Source organism: Gasterosteus aculeatus, chromosome 9 (assembly GCF_964276395.1).
Source record: "Gasterosteus aculeatus chromosome 9, fGasAcu3.hap1.1, whole genome shotgun sequence".
NCBI classification, from domain to species: Eukaryota; Metazoa; Chordata; class Actinopteri; order Perciformes; family Gasterosteidae; genus Gasterosteus; species Gasterosteus aculeatus.
In genome coordinates this window covers 5,281,036-5,294,085 of record NC_135696.1, presented here as the reverse complement: position 1 = coordinate 5,294,085, position 13,050 = coordinate 5,281,036, and the positions used below count along the sequence as shown (strand labels likewise).

Here is a 13,050-nt window from a genome sequence, read left to right as displayed (position 1 = left end):
GATGATGATGATACGTACTCAACAGTACTATTGCAAAGTCTCGATACAGCTTCTCATTCAATTGAATGAATGTTAGAAATATTCAGATTTAATAACCACAAAAGACGTGAAAACACAATATTTCTTCTGACAATCATTTTTATATTGTTACATTTCTACATTCCTTAATATTTAAAAATATGTTAATTAAAATAACGTTATGTATGGTGTATGTATATAATGTTTACATGTATAATGTATATGACAACGTCCGAAAAAAGAAGAGTTTTATAAGACCCTTCTGGCAGACGTTGCTCCTCTCTGTTCCGCATTGCGTGCAGGTAGTAGTGAGTAGTTTAGTTATTTTGTAATTTGCAATGACTAACGTGTCATCTATATTTCCTGTGCTCCCTCTCTTTCCTACCGACCAACCTTCAGGTCCAAGCACAGCTCTTGCAGTTTGCTGCAAAAAACATTGGTCTGAACCCTGCACTTTTAACCTCACCAATAAACCCTCAACAAATGACCCTCTTGTACCAACTTCAGCAACTGCAAATGGTGAGTCCAGGTCCTTCGTTCCATCTGTAATGAGGCCGATGTCACCTAAATTTATGTTTAAGGAGATGACGCCAGACAAACAAATTTGAGATGGGATGGGGTGACAAATTTAGAATCTGTCCATGTTTGCCAACACGTGGAAAAGTAGAGTGACGAGAGACCCCTCTTTCCTACTATTTTGTATTTTCTCGCTGTGTCATTGTGTTTTTTAATGCGTGTGTTGTGCTCGCTGTTCCCTTCATTCAGGCGTATCAGCGTTTACAAATCCAGCATCAGATGATGCAGGCGCAACGCAATGTTTCCGGCCCCATTAGACAACAAGAACAGCAAGTGAGTTTTTTTTTGTTTTTGTAAACAAACATAATGATTCTCACATGATGGCTTTACATCAACAGAGGAAACAAAACATCATGTATCACCGCAACAGTATTTATGCAAATTGTGATACATGAGAACAGGTTACTTCCCGTTTAACATGCTGCAGAAAGGCTTTCTCCTTTTTGTTCTCCTTTTTTTGCCTTTGTTTCTGCAAGAAAGCATCCTGTTGAAAGAAGAGGTGCTTTTGTGCTTCCTTCCCCCTGTCTACTCCGCTTTCCAAAACGCATTGATTGTCTTTCCTTCTCCTCTATTTCATTTTGAATCCCCTTGTCATCCCGTCCTTCACTGCTCAAAACGTCTTTTGTGAAACCTCTTCTCCCGTCTTCCGTCTCCCAGGTTGCACGTACAATCACCAACATGCAGCAGCAGATCCAGCAGCACCAGCGTCAGTTGTACCAAGCGCTGCTGATAAAGCAGCAGCAACTTCCCTCTCACTCCTCCTCCTCCTCCGCCGCTGGTCTGCACGCCCCCGGTGCCCCCTCCGGAGGCCACGGCTCCGGCAAATCAAGCCACGACTCCTACGGGGGCCCCCACCACACCCCGGGCCTCGCCGACACACTGCACACCAAAGAGCCGCCGTCTTCGCCCAACGCCTACAGCTCTTACTCCCTCTGTGAGTCTGGCGTGGGCACGCTGTAAAGGGGATTTTGGCACATTTGTTTTTTGTTCGAATCGTTTGAAGCTCCCTCAATGTAGCTGGCCTGATGGGAATAGTAGGTGTTCCTCTGCACGATGCATACATAGTGACCTCGTACTGTACTGGGTGGCCCCCCCACAATTGATTCAGTGAATGCATTTATTTGAGAAATCTGGCAACAATAATTGTGTATTTTCCATTTTTGTTTCGAGCTACTGTAGTCAGCATGAATGTCTTACCACTCACTGATATAACATGGATACGTCTCTAATATCCCTTTTTCTCCATGTTTAGCTGGACTAAATACAAACATGAATGTAAACTGCATGGAGGTTGGGGGTTTGTCCCTGAAGGAGCCCCCCCAGCCCCAATCCCGCCTGTCCCAGTGGACGCACTCTAACTCCATGGACGGCCTCTCTGGCAACTCCTCAAACATGGAGAACAACCACAATAAGCACGGTATGTGGAAGAGCTGAACGTTATTCTGGATCCCCCCCCCCCCCACCCCCCTTGCACATGTGTGGTGTTGTAAAGTACCACTAGGCTGCTTTCCCTTCACATTGATTTGAACCACAAGAGAAAAGTAATTTCTTTCAGTAGATCCAATCGTTATCTTATTGATGAAAGTGTTTAATGGTTCATAGCTTATTAAAGACTTCTTTTGAATACAAGCTTGATGGAAAAGTTTGGGTAACTCGATAATGACCGTAACTTTCACAAGTAGTGTAAAAAATTGCCGATCACAATCGTTTTCCCACCTGCATTGTTGTTTTCACACATTCTGGCTGCAAGTTCCTTCTCGCTAAGACAAAAGAGGCTCAAGCTCTTTGGCTCTCAGTAACTACGGTGCTCCCCGGATTCCGAGCCCTGACACCCAATGGTGTCAGAGCTGGTAACTTGGAAATATTAAGTCCTTGAACATAATACAATATGAACAACTCTTTGGGGCGTTATGGTGGCAAAGTACATTCATTCATTCAGGCGTGATGTTAACCGATGGCCACACCACATTCTGCTTGTTGTGTGCTCCAGCTAGAGAAACCAGTTAACACCAACTGCCTCTCTTGTTGACTCTTACACTTTTGAGATATCATCGCTTTCGGAAAATGTTTTTTCACACATTCTCTCATCTTCAGACCTACGCTGAGAACAGATCCGTTTTAAATTGACATCCGTGTTTGCCTGACGTGTATTCTGTGTCGATGACACAGACATCCAGAGCATCACCACACGCATGACAACCAGCAAAATGTTATTCAGAAAAGACCTTTGATGCAAATGTATAGCACTGATGTTGAAGCTAATTATATGAAGATTACAGCGTATCTTGTTATATTTATTCCTCATTATGTTGTACAGCTTTCATTTCATTCTGTTCCTCGTCTTTGCGTATTCTAGGTGCCATATCTGCTGCCTCTTCCCTGGGCCCCCCTGGGAAGCCCACCCATCTGGACGACTCCTACAGCCCATACAATCTAATATCCAGCTCGGAGTCCCCCACCAGCCCCATGGTGTCCCAAGAAAGCTGGGGCCAAGGCAAGAGCCCCAATGAAAAGATCTCCAATGGGACCAACATTAACTGGCCCCCAGGTGAGGACCAGATCCACATAGGTAGCGGCTCGAGTGCCTTATGAACATTTTCAGTAGTGACGCTGGCATCAGAGGTGTTACTGATAGTGAGTCATGAGTCGAGTGTGACCGTGAGCCAGCAGGCACAAGACCCTGAAGATGAAGCAGATTATGAACTCGATCATTATGAGTTGTACTTTTCCTATTGTGACATGTCAATATGTTCTCTGTGAAAACAGACGTAGGTCAATTTAGTTCATGGTCCTGAGTAAGAACTGCAGCAGCTGGGCAACCGTATCACCTAATTTACAAAAAGGTTAATATTTTGGTAGGCAACCTACATATAAGGTTAAGTTTAGTTCAAAAGACGATGCTAAAGCCGCAACTACAATTTAAAAAAATAGGAACTGACTAATGAATTTCTGTGTCGCGCACCTGTTTCCTCCACGTGAGATAAGCCCGAGGAGAGCAGCGGCTCAGACTGGGGAAGTCGTGAGATGGCAGAATCCTTAATGGAGCACTTCTTTTTGCTCCATTAGAGTTCTGCCCGGGTGTGCCATGGAAGGGCCTCCAGAACATCGACCCCGAGAATGACCCCAACATGACTCCAGGCAGCGTCCCCAACGGCCCCACCATCAACACCAACATCCACGACGTCAACCGATACTTGCTGCGCGACAGGAACGGAGGTACGAACAGGAATCATTTCAGACGACCGGGAACCGTTGACAAATTAATGTGTGAATGTCAGCTCACTTTAGAGGTGCTGAGCCGCGTTACTCTCCCTCCCGTCATCTGCTCTGTACGGACGGATACGTGACGTCTTTTTTAATGTCTTGTTTTTCTCACCGTCTCTGTCACCTATGCGACAACATAGCCACTTCCCCAGCGCCGCCACTTCAGAATGACCCTCTGCCTCCCGCCAGCAGCGACTGGCCAGTCAGTGGCCACTCTAGCTCTTTTCAGTCTCTCTTGTCCTCTGATGGAGACGGCTCAGGTACACATCCGGAGCATCTTTCCTCAGTGTGTGGACCTGCCAAACCTCTTCCCATCCAAATTGGAGCCATACTTAATTGTGTTAAACCTTGCCCCGACCCCCGACCCCCGACCCCTGACCCGTGTTCATAACAACCTCTTTAAGTCACACCTAAACCGGCACCCCTTTAGACAAAAGATGTACCGATACTATGACAGCAACCTTACCCACATGTCACCACCTTCTAGCTTCTGCGCCTTTTTGACTCAACCCACAAAAAAAAAGACAAGGCTCACCCAGCCGTGCATGCCATCGACCCCCACCCTGTGTTGTGTGTGGGTTTTTGTTCAAGATGACTGTGGTCAGACACTATTCCATTTTAGAAGGAAGTCAGATATTTCACTGAAGTCAAGAAAAAGCGGTTTTGAAATTGAAAAATAAACTCGACCATATACAGGTCGCACATAGCGTCCACTCTCACTTGGGTGTTTTTTTTGTGTCTGGCACATTTTACAGCAGATGGATTCCAGGTGGACGCAGTGCACTAACGTTTACCTTTTTTTGCATGCATTGGTGTAAAATATTTCTTAAATTGAATGACATTAGGAAAAGCCACTGAAGCGAACGCTAGCATTAGCATTAGCCTAACCAGTCCATTGACAATATAAATATAAATGTGGGGAGCCTTTTAACCAACTGTGACGCCACATCGTGGTCCGTGACGGATTTTCCTCCCTGTCTCTCTGTGTAAAGGCAAGCTGTCTGAGATGAAGTCCACCTGGCCACAGGGGCCCATCTCCCAGGGCCAAGCCTCTTTGTCCCACGAGCTGTGGAAAGTCCCTCAGGGGCCACGCAGCAACGCGGCCCCTTCACGGCCCCCACCAGGCCTCACCAACAGCAAACCCTCCTCCACCTGGGGCGGCAACTCTCTGGGCCTGGGCCAAGGATGGAGCGGCTCCTACGCCTCTGGTGAGCACGCTCCTACACCACGATGCAGCGCTTTCATTTCTACTAGCGACGCCTGACTGACGTAGATCTGTCGGCCACAAAGTTATTCACGGTTCCTCTTCACTTTTCAGCCAACCTGCAATTTCAACTGCATTTCAGAGCATGGAGTAAAAAGAAAAAGGAAATCTGTGGAGCATCTTATGTTTGTTGGCGTAGATTCTCTACTCAGGGAACATTGCTTAGCGTGGGACACTCAGGGAGGTTTTTTTACCCAGACTTTATTCAAACATCCCATCATTATAAAGACACAAACATCATGTTTTTGCTGAGCTTTTTCTGCTCAGTTGAAAGCCATTTAAAAATCTGTTATTGCCAATTACATAAAAAAAAACATATCAACATGGGCTTGAATTGAGGACAGCTCTCATTAAAACGAAAGCATCAGTCTCTATTTCACACCCAGTCAACGGGTGTAGGTGTGCAGAGGTTCACAGCTGCAGCAGTGCGCTTGCTACCTAAGCGGGAACACGCCCTGCTAAACTGACATCTTGAGGTTTACCGGAAGCCTCATTCAGACATCATGTATTTATAGGGGCCTTTTCTTCTGTCAAAACACGTCTCACTTCTCGCAGGTTGAAGAGGAAGTTGAACTTGTAAAAGTGTCAGACGAGAATCATGTGAATCACTTGGCAAATTGAAAAAAACATTACAGGCTGAAAATAACACATTATTTAGAAATTCTGTTTGAAATGAGTTTGAGTGATGTCACTTTGTATTTGCACATTGTCTACTGCACCAACAGTATTGTAAATCACTAATACTATTTCACCAACAACATTTTGTTGTGACGAGCTGTGCAGCTCTACTACTTTTCTGCATACACTTGATACATAACGCTGTGTGCATTTCTTGTTTCAGAGGGAACCACCTGGAGTACTGACAGCTCCAACAGGACCAGCAGCTGGCTGGTGCTGAGGAACCTCACCCCACAAGTACGTGTTCCGTGCTGCACATTCTCACTAGGTTGATGTTGTTATCAGGAATCGGAAAGATCTGCTCGGTGCCATGTATCTAACATGTAATTAATATTATTCTACAATTCTGCAATGGAAACAAGTGTTTACTGAATAATCTCAGATATTAGCCGTCACTGTCAATTGTGTTGACTTTTGTTTTCTGTGGTGCTCCAGATTGACGGTTCGACTCTGCGGACCCTGTGCATGCAGCACGGACCCCTGGTCACATTCCACCTCAACCTGACCCAGGGGAACGCCGTGGTGCGCTACAGCTCCAAAGACGAGGCCGCAAAGGCCCAGAAGTCTCTGCACATGTAAGCCTCAGCGGTCTTGCGTCAGCCAAAGTGGGGTCGGGAAATGAAGGAAGCTTTAACACTTTCTTTCCCAACTTCTCCTGCTTTCAATAGGTCACAGTGAGCACACGGTCACACAGCTAGAAAAGGGTTTCACCTAATGTTCCCCTTTTTCTTAGTGGTTTCCCATGCTGCAACAGCTCAGCGTTTCAGACGAGTGCAAACAATGTTTTATGTGGTGATTCATGCAGCAGTCATCTGTATTGTAGTAATAATAATAATGTTGTTGTAACAATTCCATTTTGAATGGAAGGAAACACCAGCTCACTGCCAGTCTCCGGTCACATTTGTTGTTTCATGTCTAATTGCCTCAGGTTTGACCTAAATTTGGCTTTGCTAACAGTGGCAGCCACGGCAGCTGGTTGTCATAGGAACAAAATGCAAATTATGTGACCCACTTTATCATTTGCACGAAATGTGGTTATGGGTGGGCCACAAAATCAGATAATAGCATGTTAGAGCCCTAAACAAACAGCACTATATGAATGTCCGCTATATGCCGTCCCCTTTTTTACTTCATAACATGAAAACTACTAAGTCTCAATTTCTCGGTTTTCCTCTCTTGTCTCTCTCTGCAAGGTGTGTGCTTGGAAACACCACCATCTTGGCGGAGTTCGCCGGCGAGGAGGAGGTGAACCGCTTCTTTGCACAAGGCCAGTCCCTGGCGAACAACACCACTAGCTGGCAGGCCAACCCAGGAACCAATCAGAACCGTATGGGCGGGGCGGCACAGTCCCACTCCATTGGCCAGTGGAGCTGCGGAGGCAAGTCCGGTGGAGGCGACCTGCTGTGGGGCGGGATGCCCCATTATTCCAGCCTGTGGGGGCCGCCAGGCGGCGACGACGGCCGTGTGATCGGGAGCCCCACCCCCATTAACACCCTGCTGCCTGGAGATCTGCTGAGTGGAGAGTCCATGTAGGATGACGCCACGATACACCAACCAACCAACCAACCACCACCACCACCACCATGTCACGTAAGCCATCGGTGGTGGGTGGTTTGAAAAATAAATAAAAAACTCAATATGAACAGGAGCAAAACCCAAGCAAATCATGTGGCGATAATCAGTATCAATTTGAGCTGTTTGAACTGTGAACTGTGAATCAGGAGGTCGGAGTCCGAACCACATAGACTGCTGACTCCGGTCCTGCTGTTTTGCATCGGTCCGTTTTTCCTTTGGTTTACCTTTTTTGGTATTTTCTTTAAACGCATTGTATAAAACAAACTGAAATGAGACACGATACAAAGAAACCTTTGGAGTGTTTTTAGTTTTTCCATAAGTATACATGACGTTCTGTGTGAAATTGTTTTGGAGACTGTTTTTAGGAGAAGCAATCAAAGCTGCCATCTGAGACTTTTCCTTTTTCCCTCCAAAAAGAAGACAAATCCCCAAATAAGACTTAAAACGACCATTCCCAGCATGTCCATGGCCAATGATGGGGTTCAAAGACCTTTACTAGTTCCGTTTGTTCCTCAGCACTAAAATTAGCCTTAAGTGCTCTGTGGCCCAGGTCCTTCCCAAGCAGCCTTTTCTTTGTTCTTTCTTTCTTTGGTAACTCAAGAAATAGCTGAAATCTTGCACAGTTTCACCTCTGAACCAGCAGGTGTTACAGGACACGACTGCCACTGGGCGCTGAGCGACGTCGTGGCCACGTGACTGGTCCCTACCAATCATCAGCTTGATTATTTTGCTTTCTCAAAGGGATTGACACAGCTGTAAAAATGTTCCTTTTTTTGTATGGCTAGACCCAAGCGTTTTTTTGATATCTACGATATATAAGCTGAGAGAAGATTATCTGTCAACCTCACTGCGTGTCTCTGGTTCCGTACACGCCTACGTAGGTCCAGTGGCACCCAATCACTGCAAGCCCAGATCCTTCTGGTCACCTTCAACCCAGTCGCTTACTGGTGCTTTGCTGAATTTTCTATTGTCAGATTTGTTACGAAGCCCAGCGGTTCGTATGGTCGGCCAGAGAGAGAGAGAGAGAGAGAGAGAGAGAGAGAAAAAAAAGAAAACCAGAAGAAAAGAACACAATTTCACCTTACATTGTGCAATATACACCATAGACCTTTCTTCCGTCCGCCGCAGCTGGTTTCTTATTCGTTCTCTCGATTGTTGCCGATCGCAGCAAAAGACATTTGGATCGTCACAAGCCGAACACCCTTTTTCAAAACAAACTTGGATTCCCTCCAGGCCGCCAATCCCCCGCCCCCCCCGAAGCTGCTGGGGAGAACTCTGCAAGGAGGAGGAAGCAGCTGTTGAACTGTACTAAAGAGTGACACAATAATGCACACTTCCTCTCCGCATGCCACAGCCGCACCCAGCAGAGAGTCCACGGTGGGATCGGACGGTTCTGGGTATCTGGCACAATACCAAATAAGAGGGGTTTCTCCTAATGCAGTAGACCTTCGAGTGTTCCTTGCGTTTGGTACTGTACAAACAGAAGAGACTTTTATAAATTCAAAGGGTTTTATCATAGCACTTATGAAGAGCAAATCGCTTCAACCGCAATCCAATGAATCAAAATGGAGGAGAAAAAAAGGAGCAGCGTGAACATTGAAAAAAAAAAAAAAAAAAAAAACGAAAGAAACTCTGCTCTTTTATGTACTATATGTGTTGTGTTTTTCCTCCGGTAGCAGGATGAAGGGAAACACAAACTGAAATGTACCATTGGACATTGGTGAACAACTGCAGTCTGTTTAGTTTCTTTCCTCCTCTGAACGATATCGAAGTGAATATCACTGTTACTCCAAATACTTTGCCTTTTTCTGTTTGGAGGTACGGGACTCACAACGTCGGGGGGGGGGGGGGTCTGTGCTGTGGTCGCTCTGGGGGTTGAGCGGCGGCCCCTACAGCGCAGCACTTCACCCCAGCCCCCCCCGCCGTGCCAGGCAAAAAACGCCTCCCAGACTGGCAACTCATGGCTCACAGCCCTGGACCCCTGGACGTTCGTCCCGCCCTCTCCCCCAGCTCCACGCTCTTTGACACACAGATCACTTTAGCTGGAAGAGGGAATAGTCATATTTCTGGAATTTTCTTTGCCACTGTTCATTTATTTTTCTTTGTGGGAAAGATCCTTCTGACTTTATCTGTTCCAATGTGTCGTCGCCTGCAGTGGTCCACACAACTCTGGCTGCTGAACCGGCCCCCTCACTGTTGATATGCAGAAACACTTTGGTCAGAGGTGCCTCTGCACGTTCGCCCTGTGTATTGAATGCAAAACGAGGATCAATACTACGGAGCGCCATTGATTGTCAATTTGTTTTGAACTGATCGTGCTTTTGTGTTTAACAGTATTCTGTAGTACTTCCAGGTAGTACCTTGAGATGTGTAAAAATTGGGTGTCTCAGACGAGGGGTCGTGGGTGTTTGTTGCGCCAAGCTGCTCCGCCTGTTCCAGCCCCCCTTCCCCCCCCCAAACCCCGCCCTCGCCCTTTGCCTAGCTGCTACACGCTGTGACCTCCTCTCCGGCTCCGCCTCAACCAGACCCAGTAGCCCCGCCTCCTCACTCTGACCAGGCACCGACAGGCCCCTCCCATCTGTTTCTATGCAAAAGACTCGAGGCTGGGGCCCTTTACAGCACGCCCAACCTCACTCGGGAACGAGCACTCGTCCCAGAGCGCGGCGAACCCCTTAGCGCCCCCCCCTCAGAATGCGTAGAGTCAGGCTGAGCCCCCGGAACCGTACCCGAGTCCGAGCACTTAATCAAAAGGTAGGGCCTTCCTCTGTGTGCTGGAGACCCTTCTGTCCACTGTTACTCAGGGTCGGGCAGTAGATGGCGGCGAGTGCGAGATGGCGCTCTCTCGGCCCTCTTAGCCGGGGGGGGGCAGGCAGGGGGGCAAAGTCTTAAACGGGAGGACCGTCTGCGCTTCATGAACGGACCTCACGCCTCCAACTCGATCCTAATTGGAAGGGAAAAGGCTGGTTTGGGATCTTTTTCTATATTGACTGCGTCGGGGGCCCCGATAAAAGTCACCAACATAATGTGCCAATATAAATTAGCTGTGTCTTTACAGAGAGCACTTGTTCCCTGTTTGGAGGAGCTTTGATGACCTTTGCAGAGGGCGCAGCGGGGGGACAGGAGGGATGGAACAAATGGCGGCAGCATCACACCCTCAAATGGCTGAGAGTTTATTTGATTTGTTATGCTTTTGTGGGGATCGCCCCATGCGATGGAGAAAATCTTTACTCAGTTGGGTTTTCCCAGTTTGCTACAGTGCACAGTTGATGATGGGTAATCCCGGGTACATATTTTTTTAAAACCAAAAATAAAATTGCATTTTAACGTCATTTTTATGAAGTTTGACATAAAAATCTTAAAAATGCTAAAAAATCTAAATGGAGGGAAAAAAAATCTATAATATGTTAAAGCTCTGCACTTCTAGCTGAAACGTCTCCGGTCATCAGCCTCTACTACCACCATCTAAAGGGGTAGACTGGTGGCCGGGGTGCCTTTTTTGTGGATGCTGTATTTATCTGGATTTTATGTTTGTGTCCCGCTCAAAGCGCGACCGCCGAACTGTACGTGTCCACAGACCCAGACGGCTCGGGACAACTGTATCAGCCTCGCTCTCCTCGCTCTGCGGAGTGGGGGTGGGGGGGGGGGCACATCTCAAGAGGTACCAAGTCTTAAAAACATTTTGGAAAAAAAAAAAGTTTAAAAAAAAAACATGGCGGAAGAAGAAGAGGAGAAAAAAAAGCAGGCGGGGGAAAGGCTACCTTTCAGGACTCGCAGTCCTGCAGCACACAAGCAAAAATCACTATTGCCTGTTTCTGTAACTGCCTTGATCCAAGCTCAGACAGACCCAACAGCCCCGGACCTCCTCCTGCACCCTGACCGTGAAGGGGTTTCCCATGCTGCACCAGCATCCAGAGGGCCTCCTCTCTACACCTCCGCTCTAGATAACCGTGTGTGTGTGTGTATTTACATAGACGTGTATCTATATATGCACACACACATGCATACTGTCAGTTTGGTGTGTGTGTGGTATGACCTCTTCAGACTTCTTGGATCGTGACCTCTGAAACGTTTCGTTTTTGTTCGAAAAAGATCTTAGTTTCACACAACTGAAAAATGAGCAATATGTATTTTCCCCGCAAATAAGTGAAACGAAGGAGAGAATTTGGGGGGGGGGAGAGGGAGGGGGGTGTGAACTGATACTTTATTGATTGGAAGCATCGGCTTTCTTGTATGGAGTTGGATATGCACGTTCCGGTTTCGCTGACATATTACAGTACTCTGAAGTGCTCGTACTGTACATATGTGTATTTGTTTGTTAGTTAGCCGTCTATAAGCCCAACACAACCAGTCCAGTCAGAAATCACAGACATATCAAAATAAGACAAAATATTAAACGCAAATACTTGAATCACGGAGCGCCAACAATGTAATGTGAAGTCTTTTTTCTCCTTTTGTTCTCTCCATCTGACAGGTACACCCAGGGGCTTTTAGACAATAGAAAAACATGTATTGCATCGAGTTACAAATACAAAATCTTTTGTGGAAAAAAATGCAAACGTCATCTTTGATGTGTGCGTGAAGGTCAGATGTTCGTATGAATGTGTGCGCGAGAAACTGTGTAGCGGGCACGCGGGCCGCTGTAATGCTCCACTCAGTATGTTACATTTCTTTTGTTTTATTTGTTTTTTTCTGTCAAAAAACTATTGTGATAGACATTGTTATTATCGTCTAACGTTGCACTGAGTGTCTTCTGCCCCTCGCTCAGCTAATCGTAGGTAAACGAGTTTAAGTACTGAGGGGAGACGGTGACAATTCACGTGTTCATGTTTACTCAAGGACTTAATGGATTTGTGTTCATTCTATCTGTAAAAAGTTGATCTACCTTATAGTGGCTTTTATTGTGGAATAATCCAGTACAAGGATTATCATTGAGTATTGCACCATTTTGTTCAAATTCTACAAAAAAAAAATGGAAAAAAAAATGTAACATAAAAAAAGTTTTTAAAAAATTATAAAAACAAAAGGGGGTAAAAAAAAAAAACCAAGAACTGTGGCCATAGATAGTTGTAGAAGGACTAGAGATCCCTAAGTTAACTAAGAGAAATAGAACGGGATGACGTGTGGGAGGTGAGTTTGTTACAAGACTCATTTCAGAGGTGCCTATCTTTTCTGTTTGTCTGTTTTTTGCAAAAGCCACCTGTCGTTTACAAGCATTTCATTCATCCCAAGTTCAAGCTAATAGGAATTTATAACGGGAATGTTGAGACAAATTGAGACTAATTTCATCTTCCATCAAATGTGGACATGGAAATCTTGCAAAATGAAGACTATTGCTACTTTTAAGAACTCTGGGATTGATCAGTGTTGCGTCATTTCAATAGTTCTTTCGTTCAGCGTCGACAGACTATCTCTATGTATTGAGTTGTGATTTTATATTTCCTGTAAGCGACAGTTTGCTCGATATCTTGCACACTCATTAAAGATGTGGATTTTGTCTCAGGAAGGCCAGGGTTCCAGATCACAACTCCATCATTTCTAGATTTAATGTTTTTGTGAAAAGAATTAAACTCTAAGCGAGCACTGAAGGTCACGAGTTTAACAGAATATAGAAAGTACCAAGTAACAACGAAAAAACGTTTGTAGCAAGTTATATATTTACCAAATAAGACTAAGAA

General features: G+C 45.8%; 1 protein-coding gene across 8 annotated transcripts in view; it reads left to right on the top strand.

Moving 5' to 3' along the window:
• The window catches only part of tnrc6c2 (trinucleotide repeat containing adaptor 6C2), a 41,142-nt gene extending 30,454 nt beyond the window's left edge, over nucleotides 1-10,688 (top strand). For 5 of the 8 annotated variants that reach the window (XM_078080255.1, XM_078080253.1, XM_078080250.1 and 2 more), the window contains 11 exons: nucleotides 418-537; nucleotides 784-867; nucleotides 1,252-1,528; nucleotides 1,847-2,011; nucleotides 2,951-3,142; nucleotides 3,661-3,810; nucleotides 3,999-4,118; nucleotides 4,851-5,066; nucleotides 5,964-6,037; nucleotides 6,236-6,375; nucleotides 6,994-10,688. In XM_078080255.1, coding sequence (XP_077936381.1) covers nucleotides 418-537; nucleotides 784-867; nucleotides 1,252-1,528; nucleotides 1,847-2,011; nucleotides 2,951-3,142; nucleotides 3,661-3,810; nucleotides 3,999-4,118; nucleotides 4,851-5,066; nucleotides 5,964-6,037; nucleotides 6,236-6,375; nucleotides 6,994-7,333 — 1,878 coding nt within the window. In that variant the 3' untranslated portion in view covers nucleotides 7,334-10,688. The remainder of the gene's footprint in view (nucleotides 1-417; nucleotides 538-783; nucleotides 868-1,251; nucleotides 1,529-1,846; nucleotides 2,012-2,950; nucleotides 3,143-3,660; nucleotides 3,811-3,998; nucleotides 4,119-4,850; nucleotides 5,067-5,963; nucleotides 6,038-6,235; nucleotides 6,376-6,993) is intronic. The other 3 variants (XM_078080257.1, XM_078080254.1, XM_078080252.1) reach the window with 1 other exon arrangement.
• Nucleotides 10,689-13,050: the final 2,362 nt, after the last annotated feature.